This window comes from Bos indicus, chromosome 13, assembly GCF_029378745.1.
Source record: "Bos indicus isolate NIAB-ARS_2022 breed Sahiwal x Tharparkar chromosome 13, NIAB-ARS_B.indTharparkar_mat_pri_1.0, whole genome shotgun sequence".
Classification (NCBI taxonomy): Eukaryota; Metazoa; Chordata; class Mammalia; order Artiodactyla; family Bovidae; genus Bos; species Bos indicus.
Genome location: NC_091772.1, coordinates 33,066,400 through 33,081,361, shown reverse-complemented (window position 1 = coordinate 33,081,361; position 14,962 = coordinate 33,066,400). Strand labels below are relative to the sequence as shown.

Here is a 14,962-nt window from a genome sequence, read left to right as displayed (position 1 = left end):
AATATTCAGGACCGGTTTCCTTTAGGATGGACTGGTTGGATCTCCTTGCAGTCCAAGGGACTCTCGAGAGTCTTCTCCAACACCACAGTTCAAAAGCTTCAATTCTTCAGTGCTCAGCCTTCTTTATGGTCCAACTCATCACATACATGACTTCTGGAAAAACCATAGCTTTGACTATGAATATCACAGCCTGTTCAGAAAACTGTAGCCTCTTCTCTTTAATGACTTTTTTAAAAGATTTTTTTTTATATGGACCATTTTTAAAGTATTGAATTTTTGCAGTATTATTTCTGTTTTTTCATGTTTTCTTTTTTTGGCTGCGCCGCTGCATGTGTGATCTTAGCTCCCCAGCTGGGGATCAAACCTGCGCCCCCCACCCCCCCCCCGCCACCGCCTCCTTGGAACATGAAGTCTTAACCACTGGACTGCCAGGGAAGTCCCTGTTGATTTTGACTTAAAGTGTTTCCATGTAAAATTATTTTTGAACTATTTTTTATAGTTCAGAACATTTTGCTGTGATACAGGATTATATTTTTCTGTCTTTAGTTGTCAGAATTCACATGAATTTTTGTTACATGTACATAGCTCAGAAAGTACTGGGATAAAGGCTGGATTTTACAAGTAACATTCGTTTGCATCTCAGAGTTCTAGAAGGCAAATGTCTCAGAAAAACATGCTCTTCCAGAGGTGAGCAGGGCACATCAAATTGGTGATATTTTAATATTTATCTCAAATGGATATTTTAAAGTTTCTTTGCGTGATAAGTCGCTTCATTTGTGTCTGAGTCTGTGACCCCATGGGCTGTAGCCCGCCAGGCTCCTCAGGCAAGAACACTGTAGTGGGCTGCCATGCTCTCCTCCAGGGGATCATCCAGACCCAGGGATTGAACCCATGTCTCCTACATCTATCTCCTGCATTGGCAGGCAGGTTCTTTACCACTAGCACCACCTGGGAGAAGATTGCTAACACTGCTGTTCAGTTTTGAGTTCTGTGGAGTAAAAGTAGATGGGCATTATAAGAAAATTATCTGGCAAGATTGTGTTCTTTAAAAGGAAATGCTTAATAGGTAGTTGATGTAAAGTTAGTGTACATTTGAATGATGAATTCACCTTTAGAACTGGGGGAAACAAGAGTGGGGAAGAGTATAATTATTCATGAGATTTTTTTTTTGATAATTTTCATGATTCCTTTGTATTTGCACTTTTTTATGTTTCTTTTTTTTTTTTTTTTTTTTAGGGAGAAGTGATAGCACTGGATAAAATATCCAAAAAAGTAGAAAAAATAAAGCAGAATGCATTATTGTTAGGATTGAATTCCATCCGGGCATTTTGCTTCGATGGAACAAAGGCCCTTAAACTTGATATGGTTAAGGACACAGACGGTGAGTTAAATTTTATCTTTGAAAGGTTTCTGTAATTGGCATTTACAGTCAGATTTTGCTGCCTTTGTGCCAGCCCCTAAATATCCATAGGGCCTTGAAACTTTGTCGTGGGTCTAAGATATTTTGGCATAATAGATGTCTTTTTTGCTTTTCATCTCATCTCTGAATATCCAGTTTTAAATACAGAATCAAACCTCCAAGACTTGGTCAAACTCTTCGTTCTTAGCCTGTTTTAGTTTCGTATTACAGCTCAGGAAGTTGAGATTCTATATAAGCCTTTCAGTTTTATGATTCTTCATGCTTCATTTTTCTTGAGGAATTGGTGATATATAGAACTAGAAGGGAAAAACTGCAGTGATTCTTGTTCTGGAATAAAATATTGCATTGGTTAAATCACTCTATTTCTCTGTCTTTGTTTCTATTTAGACTTTATTTCATAAATTACTCAAGGAACTTGCGTATTTTAATCAATTATGGGCATTGTTTTCCTGGAATGTTTATTGATTAGATGCTGTTCAATTCATGTGATTTATAAAAAGCAGTTTTTTAATTGGAGGATAATTGCTTTACAATTTGGTGTTTCTGCTGTACAACACTGTGAATCAGCTGTACGTATACACGTATCCCCTCCCTCCTGAGCCTGCATCCCACCCGTCTAGGTCACTACAGAGCGCCGGGCTCCCAGTGTTATGCAGAAACTGCCGCTCGCTGTCTGTTTTACGCATGGTAGTGTGTATATGTCGGCACTGCTTTCTCAATTTGTTCCATTCTCTCCTTCCCTGCTGTGTGCACAAGTGTGTTCTCTACATCTGTCTCTTCCTCTCCTGCAGATAGGTCATCAGTACCATTTATCTAGTTTCCATATATATGTGTTAATGTATGATATTTGTTTTTCTCATTTACTTCACTCTGTGTGACAGACTCTGGGTTCATCCACATCACTGCACATGACCCAGTTTGGCCACTTTTTCTGCCTGAGTAATATTCCATTGATACATGTATCACATCTTCTTCGTGTGTTCATCTGTCTGTAGACATCTAGGTTGCTTCCATGTCCTGGCTACTGTAAATAGGGCTGCAGTGAATGTTGGGGCACGTGTGTCTTTTTGAATTTCGGTTTTCTCAGGGTTGTGCCCAGTAGTGGGATTGCTGGGTCACATGGTAGTTCTATTTTGAGTTTTTACAGAACCTTCGTACTGTTCTCTGTGGTGGTTATATCAGTTTACAGTCCCACCAACAGTAAAAGAGGGTTCCCTTTTATCCACACCCTCTCCAGTAGTTATTATTTGTAGATTGTTTGATGATAGCCATTCTGACTGGTGTGTGGAGATAACTCCTTGTAGTTTGATTTGCATTTCTTTAATAAGGAGGGATGTTGAGCATCTTTTTTTTTTTTGAGCATCTTTTTATGTGTTTGTTGACCATCTATAAGTCTTTGGAGAAATACCTGTTTTGGCCTTCCACCCATTTTTCGATTGAGTTGTTTGTTATTTTGATATCGAGCTTCATGAACTGCTTCTATGTTTTGGAGATTAATCCTTTGTCTCTTGTTTCATTTGCAGTTATTTTCGCACAGTCTGAGGGTTGTCTTTGTGTCCTGTTTATGGTTTCCTTTTCTGTGCAGGGGCTTTTAAGTTTTGGTCCCATTTGTTTATTTTTATTTCAGTTACCCTAGAAGGTGGGTCAAAGAGGATCTTGATGCCATTTATGTCAAAGAATGTTCCTCCTGTTTTCCTCTAAGAGCTTTATAGTGTCATATCTTACTATAGGTCGTGGGTCTTATTTTACGTCTTTACTCCATTTTGAGTTTATTTTTGTGTCTGGTGTTAGAAAGTGTTCTGGTTTTATACTTTTACATGTGAAATGTGAAAGTGAAGTTGCTCAGTTGTGTCCGACTCTTTGCGACCCCATGGACTGTAGCCTACTAGGCTCCTCCCTCCATGGGATTCTCCAGGCAAGAATACTGGAGTGGGGTGCCATTTCCTTCTCTAGGGGATCTTCCCGACCCGGGGATCGAACCCGGGTTTCCTGCATTCCAGGAAGACGATTTAACCTCTGAGCCACAGGGAAGCCCTGTAGCTGTCCAGTTTTCCAAGCACCTCTTATTGAAGAGACTGTCTTTTCTCCATTGTATATTCTTGCTTGATTCATGTGACTTAAAAATTTTTATTTTATATTGGAGTATAGGTGATTAACAACCTGTTTGTTTCAGGTGTACAGCAAAGTGGTTGTTGTATATATCAGTTCAGTTCAGTTGCTCAGTTGTGTTCAACTCCTTGTGACCCCGTGGACTGCAGCACGCCAGGCCTCCCTGTCCATCACCAGCTCCTGGAGTTTACTCAAACTCATGTCCATTGAGTTGGTGATGCCATCCAGCCGTCTCACCCTCTGTCATCCCCTTCTCCTCCTGCCTTCAATCTTTCCCAGCATCAGGGTCTTTTCAAATGAATCAGTTCTTCACATCAGGTGGCCAAAGTATTGGAGTTCAGCCTCAGCATCAGATATATGTATACATGTATCTATTCTTCTCCAGTTTAGGTTATTACAGAGTATTGAGCAGAGCTCCTTGTGCTATACAGTAGGCCCTTGTTCGTTATCTAATTTGAATATAGCATTGTGTGTATGTCAGTCCCAAACTCCCAGTCGATCCCTCCTCCACACCCTTTCCCTTTAGCAATCATAAATTTGTTCTCTAAGTTTGTGAGTCTGTTTCTGTTTTGTAAATGAGTTCATTCGTATCGTTGTTTTGGATTCTGCATATAAGTAATGTCATAGGATATTTATCTTTGTCTGATTTGAGTTCATTTAGCATGATAATCTCCAGGTCCATTCATGTTACCACAAATGGCATTATTTAGTTCTTTTTAATGGCTGAGTAAATACTCCATTGTATATGTACACCACATCTTCTTTATCCATTCATCAGTCACTGGACATTTAGATTGGTTCCATGTATTTGCTGTTGTAATGGTGCTGAACATTGGGTGCATGTATCCTTTTGAACCATGTTTTTCTCTGGTTATAGGCCCAGAAGTAGGGTTGCTGGATTATATGGTAGCTCTGTTTTTAGTTTTTTAAGGAACCTCCATACTGTTCTCCATAGTGGCTGTACCAGTACATTCCCACCAACAGTGTAGGAAGGTTCCTCTTCCTCCACACCCTCTCCACCATTTATTGTTGGCCGTTTATTGATGATGGCCACTCTGACTGGTATGAGGTGATATCTTATTGTAGTTTTGATTTGCATTTCTCTAATAATTAGTTATATTGAGTATCTTTTCCTGTGCCTCTTGGCCATCTGTGTGTCTCCTTGGATAAATGTTTTTTTAGAGTTTTTTTTCCCATTTTTTGATTAAGGTTTTTTTTTTTTTTCGGACATTGAGTCATATGGCCTGTTTGTAAATTTTGGAGATTAATCCCTTGTTGGTCACATGGTTTGCAAACATTTTCTCCCATTCTGTGGGTTGCCTTTTGTTTATGGTTTGCTTTGCTCTACAGAATCTTCTGCGTTTAACTAGGTCCCATTTGTTTGCTTTCTTTTTGTTTTCATTATTCTAGGAGATGGATTGAAAAAGATATTGCTGTGATTTATATCAGATAGTGTTCTGCCTATGTTTTTCTCTAAGAGTTTTATATTATCCGGTCTAACATTTAGGTCTTTAATCCATTCTGAGTTTATTTTTGTGTATGATGTTAAAGAATGTTCTTTAATTTCATTTTTTTACATGTAGCTGTCCCATTTTATCAGCGCTATTTATGGAAGAGGCTGCCCTTTCTCCATTGTAAAGACTTTCTTCCTTTGCTGTAGATTAATTGCCCATAGTTACATAGGTTTATTTCTTGGCTTTCTGCCTGTTCCATTGATCTGTATTTCTTTGTTAAATGCTAGTACCGTACTATTCTGATCACTATAGCTTTGTAGTATAGTCTGAAGTCAGGGAGCCTGATTCCTCCAGCTCTGTTTTTCTTTCTCAAGATTGCTTTGGCTGTTTGGGGCCTTTTGTGTTTCCATACAAATTTTAAGATTTTTTTCTCTAGTTCTGTAGAAAATACCATTGGTAATTTGCATTAAATCTACATATTGCTTTGAGTAGTATAGTCATTTTGACAATATTGATCTTCCAATTGGAGAACATGGTATATTTTTGCATCTGTTTGTGTCATCTTTTCTCTAGAAAGAGAGCGAGGGCTGCTCTTCATTGCAATGCAGTAATTCTCCTGATGGTGGCAGAGGATGGGCGTTGGCTCAGTAGATGTGGTGCATGGAGTTAGTTGGCCCCTGGCATGTGGAATCTTCCTGGTCCAGGAGTCGAACCCATGTCCCCTGCATTACAGGTGGATTCTTAACCACTAAACCGCCAGGAAAGCCCATGATGGAAATTTTGAAATTGGGAATTATGAGTCTTTCAAGTTAGTTCATCTGCAGTTTCTTCTTTGCTAATCTGGATGCCTTTTGTTCCATTTCATTGCCTCATTGCTCTTTCTAGAACCTTAGTACAATGCTGAATAGAAGTGGTGACAGGGATCCTCCATATCTGGTTCCTGATTAGTCTTTTTTCAGGTGGCTTAAAACTGTAGGTTTCTCATAGATAGCCTTTATCAGGTTGAGAAATTTACTACTATTTCTGGTTTGTTGGATATTTTAAATCATGAAATGGTGTTGGATTTTGTCAGATGCTTTTTCTGTATCTTACTCAGATGATCATGTGGTTTTTTACCTTTATTTGATTACTTTTCAGATTTTTGAATCAACCTTTCATTCCTGAGACACATCCCACTTGGGCATAGTGTATAATCTTTTTCATATATTGTTGGATTGAGTTTGCTTGTATTTCGTTGAGAATATTTGTGTCCATGTTTGTAAGAGATACTGGTCTGTGGTTTTCTTTCTTGGGATATCTTTGTCAGGTTTTGGTGTCTCTGGTCTCATAGAATGAGTTGGAAATTATGCTTTTCTCTTATGTTTTTGAAAGAATTTTTGAAGACTTGGTATTATTTAAGTTCGGTGGATTCATCAGTGAAGTCGTCTGGGCCTGGGCTTTTCTTTGTGGGATTTAAAAAAATGTTTGAGTCTCTGCTTATTATAGGTTTATTCACATTTTCTCTTTCTTGTGTCAGTTTCAGTAGTTTGTGTATCTTTTTAGTAATTGGCGCATTTAAGTTATTTATATAGTTTATTGGAGAAGGAAATGGCAACCCACTCCAGTATTCTAAAATTCCGTAGACAAGAGGAACCTGGTAGGCTGCAGTCCATGGGGCCACAAAGAGTCAGACACAACTGAGCAATTAAACAGCAACAGTACAGTTTATACTATTCCTTTAGAATCAGTTTTACTTCTTTAAGACCAGGAGCAGTGTCCCCCTTTAATTACCAATTTTAGTATTTTGAATCTTTCTTTCCGTCTAGCTAAAGTTTTGTCAATATTGTTGATGTTTTTCAAAGAGCCAGCTTTCAGTTTTGTTGAAGCTCTCATTTTTCTTTTCTCTGTTACATTAATTTCCACTCTGATTTTTATTGTTTTCTTTTTTTTTCTGCTTTATTTTTACTTTGCTCATCTTTTTTCAGTGTCTTAAGAATGGAAGGACTGAGTTGTTGGTTTGAGATTTTTTGATGTAGGTATTTATAGTTACAATTGTCCCTCTGAACATTATTTCACCACTTCCTGTAAGATTTAGTATGTTGTGTTTTCATTCACATCAGAGCATTTTATGATATATACCTGTCATTTCTTTGACCTATGGTTATTTAGGAGCATGTTTTAAAATTTTCACGTCCTTGGAATTTCCTAAATTTCATTCTGTTGATAACTTTTATTTTCATTTTGTTTCAGTGGGAGAACAAATATTGTATGAGTTTAACCTTTGTTAAATTTGTTGAGCTTTGTAGTATGGTCTTGCCTATGGTTTGTCCTAGAAAATGATCCCTGTGCATTGGAGAGGAGTATGTATTCTACTGTTACATAGAGTTTTCTGTGGGAAAATCTATCTGGTAGGTCTAGTTGGTCTATAATGTTGAAAGTGTTTTCTTTCCTTTTTGGTCTTCTGCTTCTTTGTTCTTTTCATTAGTAGTGGTTCTGTTTTTAATTTTTTTTTTTAGGAACCTTTATACTGTTTCCCATCATGGTTGCATGAGTTTACATTCCCACCAACAGTGTAGGAGGGTTCCCTTTTCTCCACATCCTTGCCAACATTTGTTACTTGTCTTTTTAACTATAGCCATTCTTCCCTGGTGGCTCAGTAGTAAAGAATCCACCTGCAATATTGGAGACTTAAGTTCAGTCCCTGGGTCGGGAAGATCCCCTGGAGAAAGGAATGGCAACTCACCCCAGTGAAGAATACTCCAGTATTCTTGCCTGGAGAATCCCATGGACAGAGGAGTGTGGTGGGCTACAGTCTATGGGGTTGCAAAGAGTTGGAAATGACTGAGGCAGCTGAGCATACATGCATTCTGATAGATGTGGGGTGGTATCTCATTGTAGTTTTTATTTGCGTTTGCCTGATGATTTATGATGTTGAGCATCTCTTCATGTGTCTGTTGGCCATCTGTTTGTCGTTGGAAACATGCCTGTTCAGGTTCTCTGCTCATTTAAAAGAAAAAGATTTATTTATTTGTTTTTGGCCACGCTGGGTCTTCATTACTGCATGCGGGCTTTTTCAGTTGGGGTGAATGGGGGCTGCTCTTAGTTGTGGCATGCGGGCTTCTCATTGTGGTGGCTTCTCTGGTTGTAGAGCACAGAGTCTAGGGTTTGTGGGCTTCAGTAGTTGTGGCTCATGGGCTCTAGAGCCCTGGCTCGTGGTTGTGGTGCATGGGCTTAGTTGCTCTGCAGCATGTGGGATCGTCCTGGATCAGGGTTCAAATCTGTGTCCCCTGCATGGGCAGGTGGGTTCTTAACCATCAGATCACCAGGGAAGTCCTCTGCTCAATTTTTTAATTGAGTGGCTTTTGGTTTTTTGATACTGAGTTTTATGAGTTCATTGTGTACTTTGGATTTTAACCCTTATGAGACAGCTCGTTTACTCCAATGGGTTGTCTTTTCATTTTGTTGGTAGTTTTTTCTGTGCCAGTAGCTTTTAGGTTTGATTAGGTCCCATTGGTTTACTTTTGCTTTTGTTTTTCTTGGCTGAGGTGAAACAAAATTGCTAAGCTTTCTATAAGAGTGTACTGCCTATGTTCTCTAAGAGGAGTTTTGTGGTTTCTGATCATACATTTAGGACTTTTATCCACTTTGAGTTTTTTAAAAAATATACAGCGTGAGAAAATGTTCTAACTTCATTCTTTTGCATGTTGTTGTCCAGTTTTCCCAAAATCACTTATTGAAAACTTTATTTTTCTTCCTCTGTATATTTTAGCCTTCTTTGCCATAGGTTCATTGACTGTAAGTGCACGGGTTTATTTCTAGATTCTCCACAAAGTTGAGGGGAGAGGCTCCCTGGAGCCAGGATTCAAAACTCCAAGGAAAGGGGTGTTCCTAGCTGCTGCTCAGGCTTGAGAGCAGGTGATCTCGGGTAGCTGGAACTTGCCGCTTGGGGCAGGGGGCTCTATCCACTTTGTGATACTTCAGGGAAAAAGCTGGAAACTGTAGCTGCTGAGGCAAAGGGCTGTGCCTGGGGTCGTTTAGACAGAAACAACAAGCCTTTGGGAAGGATCGTCTCCTGTCCTCCACCCCTCTTATTGTCCACCCTCTATCCACCTTCATTGCTTCTCTGCCTCCTGTTGGTGAATCTTGAAATCAACAGGCAAAGAAGTATCGTAGTTCAGAGTTCCCACCTCAGCATCACACAGCAGAGTAGAAATGGGTTAACTTGGAGCTCAGGAAAATAGAGCTTAATTACGAGCATATTTGGAGCAGAACTTGAAATAGGTTCAAATATCTATATAAATTTAGCATATGATAAAATTAGCATTTCAAACCTAGAGGGAAAAGTAAATTTGTCAATAAATAGTTCTTAGATGATTTTTTTTTGCAGTGTGGGGAAAGGATTATACACAAAAGTAACTTCGACATGGATTAAAGCTTACTGTCAGGAATTAGGCTGGGATGGTAACAAGAAGCAGATACAGATGAACATTTATTTGATTTCATAAGGGGGAGGATTTTGAAGCATGAAAGCAAACATAGAACTCAGCAAAGAAAAAGAGAAATTTAATACCTAACATTTCCTGTGGTCATGTATGGATGTGAGAGTTGGACTGTGAAGAAGGCTGAGTGCCGAAGAATTGATGCTTTTGAACTGTGGTGTTGGAGAAGACTCTTGAGAGTCCCTTGGACTGCAAGGAGATCCAACCAGTCCATTCTGAAGGAGATCAGCCCTGGGATTTCTTTGGAAGGAATGATGCTAAAGCTGAAACCCCAGTACTTTGGCCACCTCATGCACAGAGTTGACTCATTGGAAAAGACTCTGATGATGGGAGGGATTGGGGGCAGGAGGAGAAGGGGACGACAGAGGATGAGATGGCTGGATGGCATCACTGACTCGTTGGACGTGAGTCTGAGTGAACTCCGGGAGTTGGTGATGGACAGGGAGGCCTGGCGTGCTGTGATTCATGGGGTCGCAAAGAGTTAGACATGACTGAGCGACTGAACTGAACTGATGTATGTTTAAAAACCTATGGCAGATGGCAAATTGTGGGGAATATTTGTAAAATATTTAAGAAAGGTGAGATTAATATCCTTGATGTACAAAGAGCTCTTCTAAACAAACCAGTGAGAAAAAGGTAACTTCCAGTAGAAAGGCAACAAGGACAGTGTGACCATATAATGGGGGAAAATAAAAGGTCTATAACATAATCACACTCATGCTATTGGTAGTGTAAATTGGCATATCTTTCGAGAGGATTTTATCAGTGTGTATTAACACATTATTGACCAGGGAATTTTTGTAGAAACTAATGCCTGTGGCCAGCAATTTGTTAAGTTTCTGGTCAATCACATTCAGGTAACAAAAGATGTATTAATAAGTCTTTGGTCAATAAGTTGTTAAAAATTTTTAAATTTTAAAATAAATTTTAAAAATGCTTACCTTGATAAGATATTTCTTTGGAGGCAATTGATAAGAAAGCAAGAATGGTTGTAGATAGAGAAAAGTTTAAATTGATAAGAGCTTGTGTCTAATAGCTTTGCAGTCAGAGAAAAGCAGAAGGTTCTCTTGGGATGTGACTTGAAACATTGCAGTGGGTGCTGTAGGAAATCAGCTAACTTAGTGTAAAATCAGTTAGCAGTAATATCTTACAGTTAGGGAGCATAAGCAGACCCATTTGGTTTCATGACTTTCTCCAGTAACACTAAACAGATGAGAAGTTGGAGTGGAGAAAGTTATGTAAGTGAATGCAAAGGGAAACCCGTGGGAGATCAGATCTGGGGATATGTAGACTCATTCTAGAGCACAGCCTTGTTCATGGCTACAGTAGTGAGGAGACCGAGGAATTGTAGAACTGGTATGTTTGACTAGAACCTGAAAGGTACCCTCTCTTTCTGGGGCTGTCTGGAGTAAGATTTCCTAAGAAAATATCAGCCCTTAGAACGACTAGAATTAATTTCAGGTCCTAGCTTTGATGAAGTGTGGCTTCTGACATTGAGGGTGCTAAGTCTCGCTTGATTAAACCTTGGCTTGTGCTGTATCAGTTTATTCAATAATAATGACGTCTTTAACTTTTTTACATGTAAATCAGTCAGCTTAACCAGCTACTTGGCTGAATGGAGAAGTTGTTTCTCATTACTTTCTATTCTAGATTATGATCTTAAATTCCTGATGATTGCATCTGCCTCAGGAGTTTTCTGTGTTAATAGGGCAGAGAGCAAATAAGTTAAAAAAAAAAAAAAACTTTTATGGGAGGACTTCCATGGTAGCTCAACTGGTAAAGAATCTGCCTGCAATTCAGGAGATCCTGATTTGATTCCTGGATCAGAAAGATCCCCTGGAGAAGGGATAGGCACCCACTCTAGTATTCTTGGGCTTCTCTGTTGGCTCAGATGGTAAAAAATCTGCCTGCAGTGTGGAAAACCTGGGTTTGACTCCTGAGTCAGGAAGACCCATGCCTGGAGGAGGGCATAGCAACCCACTCCAGTATTTTTGCCTAGAGAGTTCCCATGAACAGAGGAGCCTGGAGGGCTACAGTCCATGGGATTGCAAAGAGTCGGCTACCACTGAGCGACTAGGCATAGCACACACACAGTTCCTTTCCAAGGTTGCATTAGTTTTAGGTGTACAGCAGAGTGGTTCAGTTATACAAATGCATATACCCAACCTTTTTAAAGATTTTTTTTTCCCATATAGGGCATTACAGAGTATTGACTTCCCTGCGCTGCACAATAGCACCTTGTTAGTTAGTGATATAAATAGTAGTATGTATATGTCAATACCACTCTCCCAATTTATCCCTCCTACCTTATCCCCTAGTAACTTTGAGTTTGTTTTTTTTCACTTCTGTAACACTACTTGTGTTTTGTAACTAAGTTCATTAGTACTCTTTTTTTTTTTAGATCCCACGTATAAGCAATATCATATTTGTCTTTCTGGGTCTAACTTGTTACTTCATTCAGTATGACAATCTCTAGGCCCATTCATGTAAATGGCATAATTTTGTTCTTTTTTATGGCTGAGTAATATTCCATTGCATATAGGTACCACATCTTTATCCATTCCTCTGTTGATGAACATTTAGGTTGCTTCCATGTCTTATCTATTGTAAAGAGTGCTGTGATGAACATCGAGGTGGTGCATATACCTTTTGGAATTATGGTTTTCTGTGGATATATGCCGATGAGTGGGATTGCTGGGTCATATGGTGGTTCTATTTTTAGTCTTTTAAGGAACCTCCATACTGTTCTCAGTATTGGCTATACCAATTTACATTCCTACCAACAGGGAACAGAGTGTCCCTTTTTTCCATGCCTTCTCCAGCATTTATTGTTTGTAGATTTTTTTTTTATGATGGGTATTCAGACTGGTTTGAAGTGACAACCTCACTGCATTTTTGATTTGTGTTTCTCTAATAATGAGTGAGCCATGTTGACCATCTTTTTGGCCATTGTATGTCTTCTTTGGAGAAATGTCTTTTTAGGTCTTCTGCTCATATTTTAGTTGGATTGTTTTTTTTTTTTTTTTTTTTTAATATTGAGCTACAGGAGCTGTTTGTATAGTTTGGCAATTAATCCCTTGTCAGTTGCTTCGTTTGCAAATATTGTCTCCCATTATGAGGGCTGTGTTTTTTTTATGGTTTCTTTTGGTATGCAAAAGCTTTTAAGTTTATTTAGGTCCCACTTGTTTATTTTTGTTTTTATTTTCATTACTCTAGAAGGTGGATTGAAAAAGATATTGCTGCAATTTATGTCAAAGAGTGTTCTGCCTATGTTTTCTCTACGAGTTTTATAGTGCCTGGCCTTACATTAAGGTCTTGAATCCATTTTGAGTTTATTTTTGTGTCTGATATTAGGGAAGTGTTCTAACTTCATTCTTTTACATGTAAGTGGCTAGTTTTCCCAGCACCACTAATTGAAGGGGCTGTCTTTTCTTCATTGTATACTCTTACCTCTTTTGTTACAGATTAGGTGACCATAGGTATGTGGGTTTAGCTCCAGACTTTCTGTCTTGTTCCATTGATTTATATTTCAGGTTTTTGTTCCAGTATCATACTGTTTTGATGACTATAGCTTTGTAGTATAGTCTGAAGCCAGGGCCTTCCTGCTGTTTTTCTTTCTGAAGATTGCTTTGGCTATTCAGGGTCTTTTTTGTTTTTATACAGATTGTAAAATTTTTTGTTCTAGTTCTGTGAAAAATGTCATTGGTAATTTGATAGGAATTGCATTAAGTCTGGGGGTTGCTTTGGGTAGTATAGTCATTTTCACAGTATTGATTCTTCCAATCCAAGAACATGGTATATGTTTTCATTTGTTTAGGTCATCTCTGATTTTGTTCATCAGTATCTTATAGTTTCTGAGTACAGGTCTTCTGCTTCATTAGGTAGATATATTCCTAGGTATTTTACTCTTTTTGATGTGCTGGTGAATGGGATTGTGTCCTTAATGTCTATTTCTGATCTTTCATTGTTAGTGTATAAGAATGCAAGAGATTTCTTTTGTGTGTGTGTGTGAGACGTCCACGCTGCTGTATTTATTCATTTTTGGCTGCACTGGGTCTTCGTTGCTGCACGTGGGCTCTGTGTAATTGCCGAGAGCAGGGCTACTCTCCGCTGCAGTGCACGGGCGACTCACTGTGCTGGCTTCCCTTCTCGTGGAGCACAGGCTCTAGGCGTGCGGGCTTCAGTAGTTGCAGTGTGCAGACTCGAGGAGTTGCAGCTCGCTGGCCCGAGAGCATGGAGCCTTCAGTAGTTGTGGCAGACGGGCTTGGTTGCTCTGTAGCGTGTGGAGTCTTCCCAGACCCACATGGGATCAAACCCATGTCCCCTGCATTGGCAGGCGGCTTCTTATCCACTGTGCCACAAAGGAAGTCCAAGAATGCAAGAGATTTCGGTGTATTACTTTGGTATCCTGCAGCTTTACTGAATTCATTGATGAGCTCTAGTAGCTTTCTGGTGGGATCTTTAGAATTTTGTACGTATAGTATCATGTCATCTGCAGTGTCAGTCATACTTCTTTTCCAAGTTGGATGCTTTGTATTTCTTTTTCCTCTCTGCTTGCAATGGCTAGGACTTCCAAAACTATGTTGAATAATAGTGGCCAGGGTGGACATCTTTGTTTTGTTCCTGATCTTAGTGGAAATGCTTTCAGTTTTTCACCATTGAGTATGATGTTTGTTGTGGGTTTGTCATATATGATCGTTCTCATGTTGAGATATGTTCCCTCTGTGCCCACATTCTGGAGAGTTTTTCTCATAAATGAATGTTGAATTTTGTTGAAAGCTTTTTCTGTATCTATAGAGATGATCACATGGTTTTATTCTTTAATTTTTTTAATGTTATATATATCACACTGACTGATCTGTGGATATTGACAAATCCTTATTTCCCTGGGATAAATCCCACTTGATCATGGTGTATGGTCCTTTTACTGTGTTGCTGGATTTGATTTGCTAATATTTTGTTGAGGATTTTTGCGTCAGTATTCATCAGTGATACTGGCCTGTAATTGTCTCTTTTCATGGTATCTTTGTCTGAAGGGGAGAAGGAAATGGCAACCCACTCCAGTGTTCTTGCCTGGAAAATCCCTTGGACAGAGAAGCCTAACCAGCTACAGTCCATGGGGTTGCAATGAGTCAGACACAACTGAGCGACTTTTACACATTTTGCTTTCAGGTGGCTCAGATGATAAAGAATCCACCTGCCAATGTAGGAGACCCAGGTTCCATCCCTGGATCAAGAAGGTCCCCTGGAGAAGGGAATGGCTGCCCACTCCAGTATTCTTGCCTGGAAAACCCCATGGGCAGAGGAGCCTGGTAGACTACAGTCCATGAGTTCGCAAAGAGTCAGACACAACTGAGTGACTAACACTTGTCTAATGGTGGCCTCACAGACTGAGCCTAGAAAGTGTTCCTTCCTCTGCAGTTTTTTGGAAGATTTTCAGAAGGAGCAATGTCAGCTCTTCTCTAAATATTCAATAGAATTCACCTATGAAGCCATCTGGT

General features: G+C 39.3%; 1 protein-coding gene across 4 annotated transcripts in view; it reads left to right on the top strand.

Moving 5' to 3' along the window:
* The window catches only part of NSUN6 (NOP2/Sun RNA methyltransferase 6), a 79,828-nt gene that overhangs the window by 53,922 nt on the left and 10,944 nt on the right, over window positions 1-14,962 (top strand). For all 4 annotated transcript variants that reach the window (XM_070800905.1, XM_019973126.2, XM_019973125.2 and 1 more), the window contains one exon: window positions 1,237-1,381. In XM_070800905.1, coding sequence (XP_070657006.1) covers window positions 1,237-1,381 — 145 coding nt within the window. The remainder of the gene's footprint in view (window positions 1-1,236; window positions 1,382-14,962) is intronic.